Consider the following 20,134-nt stretch of genomic DNA (forward strand, 5'->3'; position numbering starts at 1 on the left):
TCCCATCAGCCAAGATTGGCAGAGCACAGTCCACTGGAGCCTTGCCTCTTCTAGTCTTTGTCATACCCCTTCACAGGGCCTATACAGCTGTCAATGCACCTGGGCCAGGAAATGGAATAGGCTATCTAGCCATAATGGTTATCTCAAATCTCTTCACCTTACAACCAAAAGTTAAATGTCCAGCAATACAAAATATCTGAATATGCATGGATACATTCTGCAGTAGGATCTGTGTATTTCTTGGCATCTGACATGAAAGGCATGTGGAAGGATGAACTTTGGCTGTGAACTACCTCTTAGCTTGTGAAAAAGCTGAAGAACAAACCTGTCATATGCCTTGCACTTGTCTGAGCGAGATCACAGTGATGGGTGCCATAGAAATACACAGACAGGATATATCAGCAACATGCTGCAAACTGCTCACACTTTGGAAAAAAAATGCATTGTTGTGAAATAGTTAAAGAATGCAAAGAATATTAAGGATAACAAGGAAGAAACTGAATTTGTGACTCACCATTCATTGGTTTCAGGTTTCTAGAGCCTGTAGTGTCACAAATCCATAAGCTCTTAGTACTGCGGGACTGACTGATTTGTAACTTAAGTGAAGAGGCTGTTGTCAGTCTCTCTGGGACTTCAGTGATCACATTTTTTCAAAGATCTATCATGCAAATTCTTTTAGGGGAGAACTTGGTCTTAAACATTTTGCTTAATATATTTTTAAAGCCATCCCATCCTTCTGCAACTAGGAAATTTTAAAAAGCAAATCAATACCTGATATTTCTTTGGAACCTAGTGTATATTATCATTGCTTGGGAAGTGTCAGAACCGTTAGGACAAAGTGCAGAGTTTTGTATGGTCCTTACTGTAGAGTAGATTCCTGCATTAATATGGTTTATTAGGACAGTGGGCCTGTTTCAGATCTTAGTTACGTGGGTGTAAATCTGGAATGAGTCAAATGAAACTGGGTTTACATTGGTGTAACCAGCATCGCAATCTGACCCTGTGTGTTTAGAACACTGATCAGTAATAGAAGTCCTACTCAGTCTGTGGCTAAATAGAGGCTGATCTGTGGGGGAAATAGATTAGATACCATCATACAAACACTGAAATAGCTATTTAAAAATATGTGAAGCTGCAATGTTAATGATGCAGTATGGAATTTTGCCATCTCAGAATTCCTTTAAATATATGCAGGGGAGTCCAGGGACATGGGTTCTAAACCTCGCTACTGACAACTTTCTATGCAGCCTTAGGCAAGTCACTCAGGCCTATAGATTCAAAGATGGCCACTAATTATGGCTGACTGCTTGAGATACCTGTGTCTCAACATGGACAGCCAATGTATGAGTTATGTAAAATTAGTGGTCACATAAAAATGGAAGACCTCATGTTTCTGTGCCTCAGTTTCCCTATCTGTAAAATGGGGTTAATGAAAAAATTACGAGCTCTTCAGATGGCAAGTGCTGTATAAGTGCTAAGCTAAACTCAGGTTGATTGCTCTCCCAAAATGGTATTGAAAATAAATTGGATGGAGAGAAACTAAATGTGACCGTAGCTGTTAACATAACCAAAGGCAAGTCTTGCCTTGTCTATGGGCATATACTAGCTGAAGGGTAGTGGTTCTTCTGCACTGTGGGGGCAGGATGTAAGGAGACCAAAGGGGTTAGAGACCTAACCCTAACCCTGTGTGTCATAGAGTTTTGCTCTATGGATCTCCTTAGTAGTAGTGAACAGGGAGGTGCAGACGGTGTGGGCTAGAGAGGGATGTGACCCCTGGAGCTTGTGTCTGTGGATCTACTGGACAATCCCCTCACCTCTTGAGTGGATTTACAGTTTTAAGGATAGTGCTGTAACTTCGTGCCTGTAATCATGGCTGCAGTGAGATTCTGCTGGCACTATACAGCCTGGCAGGGAGGATTTTTATCTCCTGAAGAGCATCGTTGCACAAAGCCATTTTACTTGGGTTTTGTAGTTTGTTGCAGGAAGATTGACTCATTTGCTCTGGAATTGCAGTGTATCATCTGTTTTCTCTATATAGCAGGGACACAGCAAGGATGCAAACCATATTTTGCTGATCTTCCCTTTAATCAGTTTCATATTGTTAAATGAAATATAATCCTGAGTAAAATATATTCAGCTCCTTAAAAATTAAAAGACCTATAAATATTAAAAGCAAATGAGCTATTCTCCAAAACTGAAATGGGCTTTGTGGCCTCTGCTGTCTATAATGCTGTACGTGAGGAAGGGGCATTGGCTGAAGCAGTTATACATCTGTCCTCTGTAATGGGGATACCATACTGGGCTGGTGTTACTTGACTGGTCTTTGAAACGTCAAATTATTTAGACAAGTGGCAGGTCCTGGAGTATGGAAAAAGCCTTGACGTCTGGTCTCTCCTCCCATGCTTCAGCACCTATGGACAGCTGAACTAAAGTTTTTTTTTCTTTTTCCTTTTTTCTGTAAGTCTATACTAGATGCAAGAGAGAGATTTACTATAGGTTGTGCTCTGATACAAATGTGGGGTTTCTTGGTTTTGGCAATGGGGCTTAGAGGGGTTTCCAGGAGTTGTCTAGAAAGAAACTTAATTTTAGTTTGGGAACCAAGCCTCATATGTTCCCCTTCTGTGTAGAAATGCACAGAGATCCATGGTTATGTAAACAATCTACCTCCCAGAAGGCCATGGGGGCCAGTGGGCTTGTGCTGCAGTTATGAGGCAGGGCCCAAGAAAGGCAGCGGGGAGTTGTCAATCTATGGGAAACCAAGCCACATGAACCCTGGCTAGCCACATGGAGGTGTTCTTCCTCTACACTCCCCTCTGCCCCCCAAAGTAAGGCAACTCACTGGGTTGAGGTAGCCATATTGAGGGTTGCTGCTCAGCCCATAGCTGTGCCGTCTGTCTTGCCACGCCAACCTCCTTCAAGCAGCGTTACATTTCCACAAGTGTTTGTGCAATACACGTAGCTTTCACAATGGAACATGGTAGTTGATGTGACTGTTGCCAGGCCCTTTCCCATCTTGGCCACATCCTTTTCTCACATGGCATGCCAGCTGTATGGCTCTGCTGCAATGTGGAGGAAGGAGCATTGCTCACAGCCACCATCTGTTTTCTGTGGCTTTGTTCAACTTTGCACTGCGCAGGAGGGGAGGAGGAGAACATAAGAGCTTACTAATGCTTCTGCTCTGTTCAGCCCAGTTTGTAGTCAGGTCTTTGGCCTGTCTGGTCCACAGAGAGAATGAAAGATGGCCCACAGCAATGCCAACATCACCTTGACCGAATTGGGCCTGGCACAGGACTCTTACAGACAGACGTAGGCCATTACCTTTAACTGGAAAACACACATGACTTGCACATGCTGCAGTGTACACCAACATTTCATTGCCCGAGAATTTAGAGCAGGAAACATTTAGGTTAGGAAGGACGTGTGCAAATGTACCAACGTGCCTTTGGATTCTTTTCTGTCTAGTCACTTCTGCAATTTACACCATGCAAATCGGGTATAAGATGCTACCGTTCTGATTTGGTAGTGTTCTACACCCCAGTCTTAATCTACTTTGCATTGGTATAGATGATGCTACGAGGTGCAGGGCAGTGGAACAGGACCAGCAGCAGTTGAGGAGAGTCTGGACACTCCTGTGCTCTCTGGAGCAATGCGCCACAGATGTCCTATTCATAGTAATTGGCTATGAGTTTGGGGCATGGGTGGGACTATCAATGTGAATACATTGATTATACTCTGCATTGACTGTGGAGGTGGTCGGTGCCCACAGACTTCAATAGCAGCTCCATAGGCTACCCTGGCCTAGAGGATTTCCTCTTCCTGTTTACTTTGGTTTTGTACAAGGTGGAAGAATTTCGGCCTAATTCTGGATACGTGTCTATATAACTTCACTTCCAGGGGTGTTATTCCTCTTTAAATACTTTGTCTAACTCTTGGCAAAAACAAACACATGAATAAAAGAAATTCCAGGGAAATGGATTCAGATTTTTTTATCATGTCATGCACCTTTTTTTAATTAAATCTGGTCAAGGGGGTGGGGGATATAATGTTTACCATTATTCCTCACTATTATCTAGTTGGTTGTCCATTTGTCCTCAAGACCATCTGGATCCTGTCATAGACAGTATGGTTTTTGTTCTATTGCTGGATGAGTCTATCCCAGTCTTTCCATTCTTGGCTTGTGAGCCCAGTCCATTAAGTGTATAGCTTTCTTCTCCAACATTAGCACAAAGGACATCCTCTTTGGTTCCTTTCCTAAGTGATGCCTGGGAACCATATTTAGACCCTTCAGGGTGGAATTGGCATACATGTATATTATATGATACTGCTGCAGATGCCAGAAATGTTTGTTAGATCATCTCTGTCTCTGCCTGTAACAGTTTCTGGCTAGTTTTGAAGCGTGCATTAGCAACCGTGGAAGTGTGTGCGTGTGAAGCACGTAAAAATAAGAAAAGTTTCTAGGGGTGCTTAAGATCAAAACCATAAACATTTGGCTATTAACACCAACCTAATCCTTCCCTGCCGTTTCCATCCAGGGCCAGTGTGGGCATGCCCCGCTCAGCTGTGATTTGTTTGGACAGATGCGACGCTGAGCTCATTTGGATCTGGTCTCTGCTCTCCCGGCTGGGCTGTACCCAGGGGAACAGTGGGGAGCTGAAGTTGCTAAATGACCCTGATGCTGGAAGGAGGTTTGGCAGGTCACAGGCTCGTGCGAGAGTCACGTTTTACGCTTCGCTGCGGGCAGACCTGAGCGCTGACTAGAGCGGGCCAGGCCGCACGTTGTGCCCGTGGGTCCAAATCCGGGGTCCCGGCTGGGGCCCAGGTCTAGTTCTGCCGACTTCCCCGCCCGCGAACGGGAGCGCGGTGCCGCCCCGCCGCGGAATGGGATCTCTGTGCTGCCGGGCGGCGCGCGGCGCTGCGGGGCGGGGCGGCGCGCGGCGAGTCCCCCTCCCGACCCGCACGCGCCGGCCCGACCGGCACCCCCAAAACGCGCTACAGCTCGAGGAGCTTCCCCCCTCCTCTGATTGGCTGCGCGCACTGGCCAATGGGGGGCGAGGGCAGGATCTGAAGTCGCGGGCTAGTCCCTTCGTCGCTCTCGCGAGATCGCCGCCGCCGTCTCGACGCTCAGGTGCTGCTGGCGCGGCGCGGGGCGAGGGTCCCGGAGGGAGTCGCCATGTTGCGGACGGTCGGGCTTCGGCCCCTGAGGCGGGCGGTGAGTGCGGCGTGGCGTGGCGTGGCGCGGCGGCCGGGAGCCGTTCCGCAGGGAGTGGGGCGCCCTGTCAGCGCCGGGCGGAGGGAGCTACCTTCCCCTTGGGAGCCCTTCCCGGGGCCCCGCACGGCCGGCCCCGCCGCAGCGCCGCCTTCCCCCGCCGCTCTCCGCCCTGGGGAGCCCCGGGCGCTGCCTGACGCGGCCCCGCAGTTAGGGCCGGGCTGGGCCGGCTGCGTCCCGACTTGGGCCAAAGGTCACCCGGAGCCAGGGCCGCGCCTGCCCCCGGTCCCGGTCCCAGCCCCAGCCTGCCCCACGGCACGCAGCGGCTGGAGGGAGCTCGGGAGGGCACCTAGCCCACCCCCTGCGCTGGGGCAGGGCCAGGTACATCCCGACCGTCCCAGCCGGGCCTTCGTCCGACCCGTTCTCAAACCCTCCCCCGGCGGGCCGGGAAACCTGTTCCCTTGCCTGTAGTTCCCGTGCAGTTAGAAAACTTTCCCTCCTGTCTGACAACGCAGTCTGCTTGGCTGCCAGCTGAGCTTGTGACGTCTTCTCTTGCCCGTGGTGGGCTTGGAGAACAAGCGATGCTGTTGTTCAGTTTTAATCGTCATTTAAAAGAACAAGTGAGGAAAAGAGGCAGAGCAGGAGGTTGGTTTGTTGGAATGTATGTTGCATTATGCAAAACCGTGTCTATCGCATACTCTGGGCACCCTGGACAAGCTCTTAAAAACACATATCCATAGACCCCTTGTTTCGCTTCAAATAATGGCTTATGTGAAATAAGACATTAGTCTAATAACTAAAGCTTAAAAAGTTGTCCTGGCCTGCACTTACTGCAGGCGGGAATCCCTGACACTTATTTTCAGTGAGAAAGACCTTGCATAGCACACTGATGAAAGAAAATAAATTTACAGCAGCTGTAAAAGACTCTTGGTTTTAGTGACTGGATCTTTTTAAGAGTTCATAAAAGGTCATGTGTGTATCAAGCAGAGGCTTACCCAGATTTGTGGTGATAAAATAGGCAGAGAATGGGACTATGCCTTAGTACCACAGCAAAGCAGAGAGTGAATCTTGGTTCTGAGTGCCCTCAGCTCTAATTGACTGCATCTGCAGTGGCAGTTGAATGCACATATTGCTTTGCAGGATTGATCTTAAAGTAATTTAACTGGCAGGCATGCATGTAAAGGTGGGATCTGATCACTTTTATATGTTAGGCCGTAGCAGGCTATTTACTTTCTGATGTATCATACTTTGTGTTCAGGCTTCTGTGTTGCGAAACTTTATAATTAGGTGAATACTCAGGGTTACTTGGCGTGGGTGGGTGAAGGAGTCTTCCTACATATATTATCTAATCTGTTATGCTGTAGGGGGAAGGACATTTAAGCAAGTTACTTACACGCCACCTATCTAAGTATTCTTTTTGGTAAAATATGACAAGTTTAATTTGTAAAGTCCTTGGGTATCCTCAAATGATAAATGCAATGGAAGTGCAAAGTATTAATACTATGGATATGTCAATGAATTTTGTCAGTAACAAATAGTGGTTTAGTAGAGGGGCAGTGGATAGGCTGTGTCATGTTGGTTTCACTGTTTTTTTAAAAGGTAATGTCATCCTGACCAATTTGTTTGTGATTTTTTGTGTGTTGATATTAAAGGTTCTTTAGGACAGGGATGATCTTTTCCAATATGTCTATAGCCCCTTGGTTGTTTTGGGTGTTATTGTAATAGAAATAATAATCATTTCTTATAATGACCAGTTTACAGTTCCAAGTTCCACAAAATGGGAAACACAAGGTCAGACTCTTGAATTCTCTCTTCCCAGCGGATTTTTAAATAGGGAACATTTATAAAGAGAGAAGGAAACTAGTAACTTCAAAATATTTATCCTGTGCAGCAAAGAGGCGGCACAGGAAATTTTAATGGAGGAAACCTGTTGATATCAGCTGTGATGAGGATCATATTTAAATGTACAGTATAAATGGCTTTGTAAATAAGAGCACAAAACAATGACAAGGAACCAGGAGCATCAACTTGCCTACTGCAGAGGTAGCTGCACTGGCCTGCTTTACAGGTATAAGGTATAACCTATTTGTTCTGCAGTTCAGTTGAAATTAAACAGATGTAAAAGACCAAATTCACCACTGTCGCAAATGGATGCGACTTCACTGATTGCAATGGAGTTGTGCCCAGTTGATTTCAGTTAAGTTTTGTAAGGCCATGTGGATGGTGAGAAGGAATTTGCAAATATTGGTGACTTTCTGTCTATACTAAAATCCTGGAATTTCCATTGGAAGTAAAACACATTTCCCTCATCTTTTTATATCACCTAGGTTTGATTATCTTAAAAATCAGGGAAACAGCCAATTTCAGGCATTCTAGAAGATAATTTTCTGCTTAACGCAACTTTTATTGATCTACTTTTACCAATTAGGATATCTTTATCATCTTAATCTGTAGTTTCTCCATTTTAAACTGGGCCATAGTCTTAAATTAGATTAACAGAGTTGTCTGCTTCAAGTTCGGGTATCTTGTTGGAAAAGTGAAAAAAATAATTGAGATATGCCATACATTTCAGTGGAGCTCTTATTTAGATGCTTGCAGATTTCTTCATCTAGAAAAGAAGGTAATGGGAGAAGAAACTAACTAAAATTGGGTAGCCACAGGGTTTATATCTGGAGCCAGTTGATTTCTAATGTGTGCTACAGAAAATACAAGTAAAACTCCCTGCTTCCTCTTCTACATGTAAATAGAGATGGCTCAATACATTGATAAGCTGCATTCTAGATAAGGCACATTGGTTTTAGGAGCTCTATATGATGTTAGTGTTCCAATGACTCTATTAGTTTTTGTCTTAAATTGGTGCCCTAATAACTTCATAAAACATTGTTCTATGCATACTTCATATCCAGGGCATATGTTGGTGAGTTAAAATAATAACACTTCTGGTTATGTGGATAAAATTGAGGAAAAGGTTTCTTGCCTTCCCTCTTTTGAAATTTTCCTTTTGATTCAGGTTTTTAAAGTTTTACAAATATGCAAACACTCAGTATTATTTTTACCTAAATGGTCATGCATAAAAACCTACTAGTTCTCTCTCTGTGATGGGGTGATATTTGAGGAGAAAAATATTTTGGATGTTAGTTCACTATTTTTATGCTGCTTCCAACTCTGTCATGGCCTTAAATATCAGTAAAAGCTGTTGTCCTTTTTTTAGGTTTCAATAACTTTTTTTTAACTGCACAAAAGATCTTAGATCTTCTTAGATCTGTTTTGGACTCAACATATCTATACATTCTGTAATATTTCCCACCTTTTTATAAAGATATATTTGAGATCCTTGGATGAAAGACAATGTAAATCTAATTTTTATTTTTTCTCCATGCCTAGCAGACTGGTGTTCGATATTTTTTTTTCTAATAAATCTAGTAGTCTTTCACTAAACTTTTTTTTCCGTGATTGTCAGAATCTATTCTTGCTGTGCCTTTACTTCTTTTACTGTATGGCTTGATTTTCAGCACCTTGAGCATTTTCAGTTCTTGTTGACTTTGGTGCAAGTTTCGGGTGCATGGTATATCTGAAAATCTGCCCATGGTCTTTATTTTACTCTCCACTGCATCCTCAATAGCCATTCTGTTTTTGCCTGAGATGGTCATTCACATAAATAGGTTTTCTGAAAGATGACCTGAGCGCTACAGTATGTCACTTGAAATGATTAGTTTTCAATTGGTCAGAGTGCAAAGGTCTTTAATGTTCGAAAGAAATTACCTTTACATCAGCCAGAATTAAAAACACCCATTGAAAACTTTGGCTAGGAAGCTGATTGATCCACAGGCAGCCAAACCCTTATTATATAGTAATTACAGAGGAACATGGCTAAGATTTCTAAGAGTTTACAATAGCATTATAGGTCATAAACATTGCAAAACTATGTGAGTATATGTTATACCCACTTAACAGTTTTTTGTTTTGTTTTTTAAATTACAGCATTCACTGTGTGAAAAGCACCAAAATAATAAATGGTACTTAACTTCATAGACTAAAACAAACCTAAAGAATACAAACCTAAAAATCTAAAAGAAATAGCAATTTAATAATGAATTTCCATGGTGAAGTGGTGGCAGTGGTTGAGTGCTTTTGGCGAGGTCTGTACTACAGCCTGTGTTGGCATGACATGTCGCTCAAGGGTGTTAATAAAGCATCTCCCTGAGTGACATAAATTATACCAACATAAGCGCTCATGTGCACAGCACTATCCCACTGACATAGCCTCTGCTGCTCACGAACATGGGTTTTTTTATGCCAATTGGCAAACTCTCTCCCATTGGCATAGAACATCTTCACCAGATGTACTGCAGCAGTGCAGCTGGATGCATAGACATGGCATTTGTCTTGTGTAATCACCTCTTGTATTTTACTTCCTAAAACTTGTGGGTTCCCCTCTGAGGGGATGGGAAAGAGAACTCCACTGTGTGGAGTTAATTCAGCTTGTTGAGGATATTAGCAGGGGGAATGTTAACATAAAAGAGAAGGTTCATATCTAAAACTCACTGTAGCTCTTGTATCTTTACACCACCTTTTGGCCCCCTGCAGCTTCTTCTCCTGCACCTGTCAGCACAGCGGTATTACTTCTTGAGCAGTAGTGCAGAGGTTCTCAAACTGGAGGGTGTCCGTCCCGTCCGTGTGTCCCCCCCCCCCCAACCACCACCACCACCACCCCGAGGGGGCATGGAGTGTATTCTGAGGGGGGGCATGAGAAGCTTTAGGAAAAAAAACTTACTGCACACATTTTACCCACTGCCATGAATAACTAGCCAAGGTGATCCCTCCAGACAGATCAAGTCCTCGGCTGGCACTGTGCATTGGACTCAAGATGGTGCTGTGTATTTGAACGGATTTCTGTTAAGCTTGCATAGCATTATACAAAGTTGTTGCCATCTTATTTTAATCCATTTGCTATGATGCGGTGTGCACATTTAATTGCAAGCATCGATTTCCAGGGCAGTTTTGCTTTTGCTCTTATTACAATGGATCATGGGCTCTGTTTCAATCAATACCTTGCTACTTTTCATATTTAGTGAGCGTTGCATCATGTTTTTTTATTGGTATATGTAATTGTGGGTGGGGGGTGGTGGGGTGGTAAACTACTCCAGACACGAAGGGGACGTGTGATCAAATAAGTTTGAGAAGCACTGAAGTAACAAAGATCTTGGAGGATCCTCTTGGTGCATGTGTCCTCTAGGGGCTATGTGGCACTAGGTTTGCAGGAAATACCTGGTTGCTATCTTATGTGGTTGCTATACAGGCTTATGTGTTGATAGATAGGGAGAGATTTAAATATATCATGGCTTAAATCCTTTGGAAAACAGTGCAGTTGAAAAAAAAATGCACTCTATAGGGAAGCCAGTCCATGTAGTTAATCAAAAGGACTACCTGTAATAGTTTGTCCTGTGATTTTGTATACCATTTGTGAGTGGCCAGTGCTTGGTTTTCTTAACTTCTTATATGATAAACAGCCTGTAATCAAACCAAACTGAAGTATTAGTGTGTGTTGCCTGTTTTAAAAGTGTGTGTGTGTAATTTCAAATGTAGTTATGAATGTTTTCTTCTTCAGGATCTTTGCCTAAGAGCTAGTTTCTAAGGGTTTGGCTTTTTCTTTGCTCTGTTTTTAGTATTCTGTTCAGTTAGCTTATGCTCAGGCACAGGGAGACCTTCAAGCTTTGTGTGCCCACATACTTAAAAATTTGGTGTCATCAAATTAGATGTAAGGTCTGATTCATGGTACAATATATCCATAGTGCTCAGGCATAATCCATTACTCTTTTTGACTAAAAGAGAAATTCTTTCCAATTTTGACACTAGAATCAGTTGACAGAATGACAAAAAGCTGCTCTGGTGATGCAGTACCTATTTCAGGGGGAACAATAATTAAATATATAGTTAGAATTAAATGTGTGTTTTTAAAATGCACACAAACTAACTCTTATTGAGCATGTCTTTAAAGAGTCTGCAAATCCCAATGAAAATTTAAAAACATCAGAATCTTTCAGGGACACAGCCCAATTTCCCCTATGACAGGACTATAAATTGTAGGAAATGGGCTTTTTGCCACAAAAGCATGGATTTAATCTCAAATAATGACTAAAATCTCATAACTTTTTATGGCAAATGATGTATGAAACATAAATAAAAATATAGTGTCTGATATTGTTCATAAATAGTTTAATTGGTAAGTCATTTGAAATAATGTTAAAATCTTAAATTGTAACAGCCATTCTTAAATATGTAAGGTGAAATGCAAAGTATTTTTACAAGAATCTATTTTACTCAGATCAAGATTACAAATTATGGCTTTGATCCTGCAAAGACTTATTCACATGGTTAACTTTATGTACTGTGTGTAGTTCCACTGAAGATCCGGGACTGCTCACACAGTGTGAAGTTGAAGATGTTGATAAGTCTTTGCATGATTGAGGTTTGTATTGGGAATTCTAGCTCTCAGGTCTTCTAAAATAATCTTTTTTTAATTTAAATGGAAAACTGTCCATTTTGGGGCACATAATTTATTTTGAATTAATATATTTGCCTGTTTTAGGGTTTCAGTTCTAGGGGTGCCTTAACATTTTTTGCCTAGCCACGTTAAAAAGAAATAATTCCCCATCTCTCCCCTCCCCCCCCCCCCCAAAAAAAACAAAAAACAAAAAAAAAAAACCCCCAACCAACCAAACAAAAAACTCATGTAACAGTGGAACTCTGTCAGTAACATGAGTCCTGAAACATGTTACATTTAGGTTGACCAATTTATTAGGGTTGAAAAGAGTTAACTTATTTTTGCAATACTAGCATTACAAGAGTAATGCATTCCTGGCATTTCATTGCCACCTGGGACATACTGAAACAAAGTAACAACATTAGAATAGTTCTGTTTCCTTTCAGTTTGATCCTCTTCCTGTTTTTGCAATTTTGTTTTGATTTGTGAAGTGCTACAGAATTAGTTCTAATGAATGATTAGAATATGGTAGGTAGGTTGGTCAAGTGATTATTTTAAGTAGCCTTATTGGACTCTGATGGAATATTGTTTGAATGGTCAGAAAAGGGTTGAACATTTTAAAATAAAATATCAGACTTGAATCTAAGTAATATACAGTCCAATAGACTTATCTGTTGTTTTTCTTTAGTCTGCAAACCTGCCTACGGCTCTAATTGTTAAATTGTTTTCCCAATTCCTGACAGCTATAATAAAGGCAAAGTAAGAATACAGTATTTTTTAAAAAATTAAATAAATGCAGGTTCTTTCCCTAGAATTTTAGTGAAAGCCTTGTTTGAAAAAATATATTTCTTTCAAGCAAGTAATTATCTGCTTGCTTTATAGCATTGTCTCCTGATTCCTTTCCCTTGTGGATTTCATCCTACAACCATCCAAACTCTTAAATTACTTCCATATGCTCAACAAACCATTTAAGGCATTTAACCAGGCTGATCAATTGACCTAAAAATCTAACTAATCAAATTGTTATCCCTAGTCCTGACCAATATCTTCCTATCAAAGCATATCTCAAAACTGCTATGCAGTAAATAGGCTGAGGTTAAGAAGATTGGCACTTGCTTAGTGCCAGATACCTTCAAAGTGCTTTATTAAAAATGCCTAAGTTAGTTCAGTTGTTTTGTTCAGTGTTACTGGTTAATGTAGTTTTGCACAAGTGAAATGCTTTCTGTAAGGTATTATGTGGTCTCTGTAAAATACTATAAAATATTGTTTGTTCCATCAACATTTAGTGTTTTTTCTCTCTCTTTTTTTAAGGCCTCATTGCTCCAGCGATTTCAGAGTACGTTGGTAATAGCTGAACACACAAATGAGTCTCTTTCACCCATTACACTAAATGCTATCTCCGCAGCAAAGCGGCTTGGAGGTGAAGTATCTTGTTTAGTAGCTGGTACCAACTGTGACAAGGTAAGAAAACTGATTATTTTTCTGTCCAGACATGTTTAACCAAAGTAATGACTATAATTAAGCAATAACAAACAAGACTTGGGTCAGTTTGAATGATGTCGAACCAGGAGGAGCTATGCCAGTGGTCATGAGTCCCAAGGAAATGTCCTGCATTTAAACTATTGCTCTTCTAAACTGCAAATATGCATATGTTTTTTTTAAAATAAGTGACAATATGAAAAGGGACTCTGTCAACTTAAATTCTGTTTTTTAAAACAAAACAAGAAGTTCTTCTAAATCACAAGGCTAATAGAAATCTTAAAATTCCAGTTAAAATAGCTATTCTAAAACAAATATTTCCCTGTAAAGTTTGAAATCCAGATATTACAGCACTAAGAATCTGAAAGCTAAACTCATTGACTTTTATTGTCCAGACTCTGAAAACTGCAAAAAGTAAACAGAGCATAAAGGTTGACAAATAGAACTTTTAAAAATCTCACTGTTGTTAATCAAAGGCATTGCTAACATAGAGATTTGTTTACAGTGTATGACTTTTAAATTGTTAGTGTTTGCTGACTTCATTGTGTAGCATGCTTTTAGAGAACTGATGCCTGCCTTGTGTGCTTGCCAGGACTGTTGCTTGGATCATCATCAGTCTTAGACTAGTTTTGTTACATTGTCACTAAGGATTTTAAGAATATCCTTTTTAGCACTGATCCCTACATGTCAGTACACTGTAACTGTAAAAGGACCGTAGAAGTGATGATGATCATGTCTGGTAATGTGTAAAATTAAACTGAGTTAGTGCTGAATTGTTTTTCTTGTAGTGATTATCTTCGGTAGAGGACCAGACACATGGCAAATGCCATTAATGTCATTAACGTTGTGGCATCCTCTCCATTCACAAATCTCAGGAGAAGGGATTATAACTAGACTGTAAAGATTAATTCTAAATTTAAAACCTGGCATTCAGGACCTGCGACCAGGAGTAAATATTTACCAAGTTTCAGAAAAATCTGTTGGTTCACATTTTGTAGCGCCCCCATTTGCACTCCTTTATTTTGGAGGCTTTTTGCATTCATAACTAAAAAGTAATTGGTGAAATTTTATCTTTTAATACTCCAAGTGTTTTGTGTGTTGATGACCCAAGTTATTTTAGAATACAATACTGCCTGTAAGGCGAACTTTCTTTTTAAAGTTGTAAGAATGTGTACAGGTGGGATGAAAAAGTCAATACATAAATAACTGTTCTGTAGTAGCCACTATGGTTTTCCCTCTTACACCCCTTGTTTTGTTGTTTGGGGGATAAAAGTAGTGTTCAGGAAAGCAGGGAAGTAGTGCTGGTTGGGGCAGGGCAAGTGTCTCAATGCAGTTTTCTCAGTCTCCCTCAGTCTGATTTGCAACAACCCTTTTGTAACTTAAACTTCGCTTCTGTGCATATAATATAACAAAACATAAGTACACATCTGAAACCAGTAACTCTATAGCAGTTCAACAGCTAATAGTGTCAGACTTCAGTACAAAGGATTTCTGCTGTAATTAACAAGAAGACTGTAACATCTTCACTTGTTTTCCTTTGCACTTGTAACATAGGACCTATGTCATTTAAATAAATTGGCAAAACTCATTGATTTCAGAGGAAGTAGGATTAAGCTCTTGAATAATTAGATAAAATCAGCTAAAACAGCATCCTGATTGTTTTTAAGAGTAATTGTTTTTAAAGGATTTTATTATAAACGTTTAGAATCTTGTGGGGGTTCTCCTAAACCTTTTTAAATTCAGACCCCATTTTTAACTTGGAGGCCCCTCCGTGGCCAGGTTGCAATGCCATTCACTCAAATTTGCCCCAACCACTTCTCCATCAAAACGGAGAGGTGGTTGGGTCAAATTTGAGTGAATGGCATTGTAACCTGGTGCTTGGCACCTCAATTTTACTACTATTACTGAAATATTTGAAGGCTCACTGTCCCACCCTATTGAGAACCGTAGTTCCAGTATAATAACATAAGGTTATTGCACTCTGTTTACATGAGGCCAACATGTCTGATGCTGGTTTCTTTTGCAGTTTTTGTCTTATTCAAAAATGGTGTGTTTATATTGGAGATGCAGCATAGTGTAGTGGATAGGCACTGGACGGGGGTCGGAGACCTGTGTTCTGTTCCAGGGAATTCTGTTACTGACCTGTTATGTGACATTGGGCAAATCTGTGCTTCTGTTTCACTCCTGCCTTTGTCCTGTCTATTTAGATTGTGAGCTCTTTTGGTAGGGACTCTCTCTTACTACTTGTTTGCATAGTGCCTAACACCATGGGGACCATAAGCTCAACTGGGCCTCTAGGTGCTGATGTAGTAATAATAATAATATTACTTTTATAATCATAGGTAGCACAAGAGCTCAGCAAAGTACAGGGCATTGCGAAAGTTCTACTGGCTCAGCATGATGTATACAAAGGATTTCTACCAGGTGAGCATTATTTGTATACAATTGTTGACCAAAAATAGTCTGGTGTCATTTGTAGCAATGAGAACTATAATGGAAAAATATAAATGAGACTGTTATAAACTGTAACATGTATTTTTCCTCAGAGGAGCTGACTCCATTGATTTTGGCAACTCAAAAACAGTTTAATTACACACACATCTGTGCTGGAGCATCTGCCTTTGGGAAGGTAAGCAGATAAGAAATGCACCAAAAATATGTTTCACGTAAGAAGTTAAGAGCCCATTACACATAAGAGTGAGTCAGAAATCCATGAAAGACTTTTAAATATATTCTGTAGCCATGTTGGACATGCTTAAAAAAACAAATAGGACCTAGAGATCTAAAATCATTATACCTCCAAAAGAGAGAGAGAGAGTAGTACAAAAAGGAATCCCATAAAAAGTTAGCTATGGTAGCTGTTGTTTTACTTTAAAGTAAAAATTAGCATCTTTCTATTTAGTTGTGTGATTTGCATCTATGAAGAAGGAAAACATACATGCCTTTTTAGCATTGAACTGTTTTGGTTTTTTTTTTTTTTACATATGTCTATGGAATAATTCAGACTAGAATAAAAAAATATTAAATTGTGCATGAATAATACTAACTGTAACTCCAAGTTTTGTCTTTTTTTAATGAGAGTGCAGCTTTCAATACTTTTTATTTTGTGTGTGAACTCTTAAGTACTCTCTTTAACAGACCCAAAAGCCTCAGTATTAGCAACCCTGTCAGGTCCACAGTACAGCTAATCTAGTAAAACTGGTGTGGTAAAAGTCTGACAGTCTTTCACATAAGCATTCCATGAGTACAGAAATTCAGTTAGACTTCCCTTAGATCACCTTTCACTTGCAATCAATATCAGTCCTTATACGTGTTTTTAGTTTCATTCATAGAGAACTTTAGATGCTTTTGTGTCCCAATGCAAATTTTCTTGGCAACTCTGACTTGGTATTTAGCTGGCCAAAAATGGTAGCTTCAGCTTTCTTGTCCTAAGATGTTTGTAAGATGAGCCTATTCTTCTAAGGTCTAATTCTGACCCCTTTGTTCACACTGAGTAATGCTTTTCTATGGGAGTAATTCGGTGGAACTGTTTCTGTAATAAAGTACTTCTTAACATGATTAAAGGTACCATAAGTGTGCCCTTTAGTTTGTGCATGTTGTACCATGTCGGGAGGAGGAACTTAACCCTTGCTCTCCTTATTGCATAGAAGATTTGTTTTTAAATCTAGCAGAAGAACATCAGGGAGGATGTGAAGTATTCTTTTTTTAGTATATAGTTGACTGTAAAAAATTCTGTCTTAAATTTTGTCACTTTAATATTTTCAGTGTCTTTTTTTTTTGTCTGCTCAAGTACAGATTTGTTCCTCACTCTTGGTATTTGGGAACTAACTTCTAAATATATATATATTTTTTAAATTTCTTGTCAGAATCCAGCAATCCTTAACTGTCAATTTTAAGAGTAAATGGCATCTATATTCAGTTTTAAACTATTAAAGCAAATAAGGATCATAATTCAGCATATTGAATTAAGGGTTTACTTACTGTAAGTCTCATAAAATTTCTAATGTTGTTACAATAATGGGCTTTCATTTGATCGCATAGGCTACATGAGTCACCATACTAGCAGCCTATAGTTTTGTGTGTCTCCTCACACAGGCAGTATTATATAAAAGTTAAAATTAGGGCACTGACTCTCTTAATTACCGTATGTATGCCAAACAGATTTACTTTAACTTTCCTTACATATTCAGGATACAGCCTGTCAGCAGTTAGAAGATTTTGCTAATTTCTCATATTTAACTTTTTAGAATCTTCTTCCCAGAGTGGCAGCTAAACTTGATGTTGCCCCTATATCTGACATCATTGAGATTAAATCACCTGACACTTTTGTGAGAACTATTTATGCAGGTGAGCAATACAAGATGGTACTGTACAATAAGGACCAGATCCTGCTTATCTCTATTACCAAAACTTTCATTACTATAACTTGGATGCTTAAGCAAATTCAAGATAGGGTCCTAAATTGCTATGATTAACAAAGAATGAAACTGGAAAACAGAAGGGATTTTTGTAAAAACACACAGAATTTTCTCTGGTACTATAGGATTGCAGCTCAGAAACCAGATCTAGCATTTTAATTAACAATCACTGGTGATGTTTTTCATACGTATTGTATTTCTCTGTTAATGTACTTCTGATCAGATTTTGCAGAATGTAAGACGTTCTGATAACTGTCTGACTTTATTTAATATGGCTAGCATTAGCTCTGATTTCAGATATCCATAAGGTTATTTTTCTTAGTTATGTAGACATTGATCTGATTATTTGTAATATTTAATTGACTTTCTTTAGTAATTATTTGCAATCTTTGCTTCAATCTAGTTCTCTAATGTCTGTATGATCCTGTTTTTAATTTTTTTAAATTTAGACATGAACTCATTAGCCTGTTTCTTACATTTTATTTTAACAGGATTTTATTTCCTTCAGCCTACATAGTATCTTGAGAGAATTGTAGTATTATGTCTGAGATACGACATCCAAATATAGATGAATTGCAATGTATTTTAAGTTGCTTCCTTGTAATTCACAGGTTTAAGATTTTTTTTTTTATGGGTAGCTGGAATTCTAGCATTTCCTTCCCCTGCACTGTTTCCCATACCTTCAGTTGAGAAAGATTAGTCAGTGAAGATACCCAAAACTTAACATTTGATGGAGTGGCATTGATTTTTCTTTTGTTGATCAAATCATGTGACTGGTTTAAAAGGCCTGTTCTGAAATGTAGGCTTTTCACATTCTGTTATGAAGTTTTCAGTTTTACAATCTTGACCTTTGAAAATTAAAAGTACCTAAATGTGCTCATTTGAATGCAACCATGCTACCTTGATCAGAAAAGGGAAAGACACTCTCTTCCTACTGGCATGTTTCTGAAATCCTGTGTGATAGGAAGGAAACGTAAAATATTTGTAAATTGCAGTTTTAAGCCTCCTGATTTTCTAATTTTGGTGACCTGAAACAGTGGTTCTCAACTTTTCTAGACTACTGTACACCTTTCAGGAGTCTGATTTGTCTTGTGTGCCCCCAAGTTTCACCTCACTTAAAAACAACTTGTTTACAAAATTAGACATAAAAATACAAAAGTGTCACAGCACACTTACTGAAAAACTGCTTACTTTCTCATTTTTACCATATAATTATAAATCAAATGGAATATAAATATTGTACTTACAATTATTTCAGTGTATAGTATATAGAACAGTATAAACAAGTCATTGTCTGTATGAAATTTTAGTTTGTACTGACTTTGCTAGTGCTTTTTATGTAGCCTGTTGTAAAACTAGGCAAGTGTCTAGATGGGTTGATGTACCTCCTGGAAGTCCTCTGCGTACCCCCAGTGGTACATGTATCCCTGGTCGAGAACTACTGACCTAAAACCGTCTCCCAAAAATTGCAATCTTGTGATTTTTATATTGCATTTTCTGTTAGAAGCACTATTATTTCTTGTGACTCACTGATACTGTTATGTTTTTACAAAATTATATCTTTCCTAGGAAATGCTCTGTGTACTGTGAAGTGTGATGAAAAAGTAAAAGTGTTTTCTGTACGGGGAACCTCTTTTGAAGCTGCACCAGTGAGTGGTGGTAGTGCTAATGTAGAAAAAGGTGGGTGTTTACTTTGATACATTGTCATCTTTTGGTTTTAGTTTTGTGCAAAGCATAACTTGAGTTCAGAAAATGTCTTAAAGTAAACAAATTATTATCTTTGTATTGCGCTTAAGAGCGTGTACTTTTTAGTTTTGCCAGGAAAGGAAAGATATGTATTGTCAGCCCACCTACCCTTTCTCCTCTTCTGATTGCACCTGTCTAAATACCACGTAATTATTTCACTCACTATGCCTGCTTATTGGTCCTGTGTTGCAACAATCTTACAAGTTGTTTATATTTTAAAATTGCACCAGTTTAATTTTAAATTGCTTTAAAAACCAGCTTGGTTAAACTTGTGCAAAACAGTGGGAACGCCGCAATTTGATTGAAACCATGTCTACATCAATTTATCTTAAGTTAATTTCTCCTCACATTAATAAATTGATAAACAGATTTAAATCAGATTGAGTGTCCCAGACTGTGTTTTGCACCAGTTTTAAATAAATAAGTTCAAAATAATACTTTCAGTGAAACCAGTGCAACTCTGAATACAAAAAAGGATGTAGTCGCATCTTTTTTGGTTTGGGGCCATTCAACACTGCTCTATGGGAGGGAAGTCACTAGTGCCATGCTAAGTATTTCTTTTTCTCATCAATAATAATGTTCAGGGATGCTGAGCTACTGCTTCTGAATCATTCACCAGCACTGACCTTGTCAGCTAAACTCTGATCAATGAATAGATGTTGCACTGCCATTAGATCACTTAGCCAGCTTGACTCTCTCTTTTTTTAATAATAATTGAGCAGCTTCTGCTGGGGAGATATAGTATGTTTGTATGTTACAAGCATTCATTTTAGTCTGGTTTATTATGCACAGTGAAAATAG

General features: G+C 39.6%; 1 protein-coding gene across 2 annotated transcripts in view; it reads left to right on the forward strand.

The window, feature by feature from the left end:
- The first annotated feature begins 5,060 nt into the window (after positions 1–5,060).
- The window catches only part of ETFA (electron transfer flavoprotein subunit alpha), a 41,059-nt gene continuing 25,985 nt past the window's right edge, over positions 5,061–20,134 (forward strand). For both annotated transcript variants that reach the window (XM_067534640.1, XM_067534641.1), the window contains exons 1-6: positions 5,061–5,209; positions 13,002–13,151; positions 15,512–15,593; positions 15,716–15,798; positions 17,417–17,516; positions 19,157–19,267. In XM_067534640.1, the coding sequence (XP_067390741.1) occupies positions 5,171–5,209; positions 13,002–13,151; positions 15,512–15,593; positions 15,716–15,798; positions 17,417–17,516; positions 19,157–19,267 (565 nt within the window). In that variant the 5' untranslated portion in view covers positions 5,061–5,170. The remainder of the gene's footprint in view (positions 5,210–13,001; positions 13,152–15,511; positions 15,594–15,715; positions 15,799–17,416; positions 17,517–19,156; positions 19,268–20,134) is intronic.

Source organism: Emydura macquarii, unplaced genomic scaffold, assembly GCF_026122565.2.
Source record: "Emydura macquarii macquarii isolate MOO-44397 ecotype Brisbane River unplaced genomic scaffold, CSIRO-AGI_Emac_v2 contig_3451, whole genome shotgun sequence".
In the NCBI taxonomy this organism is placed as follows: domain Eukaryota; kingdom Metazoa; phylum Chordata; order Testudines; family Chelidae; genus Emydura; species Emydura macquarii.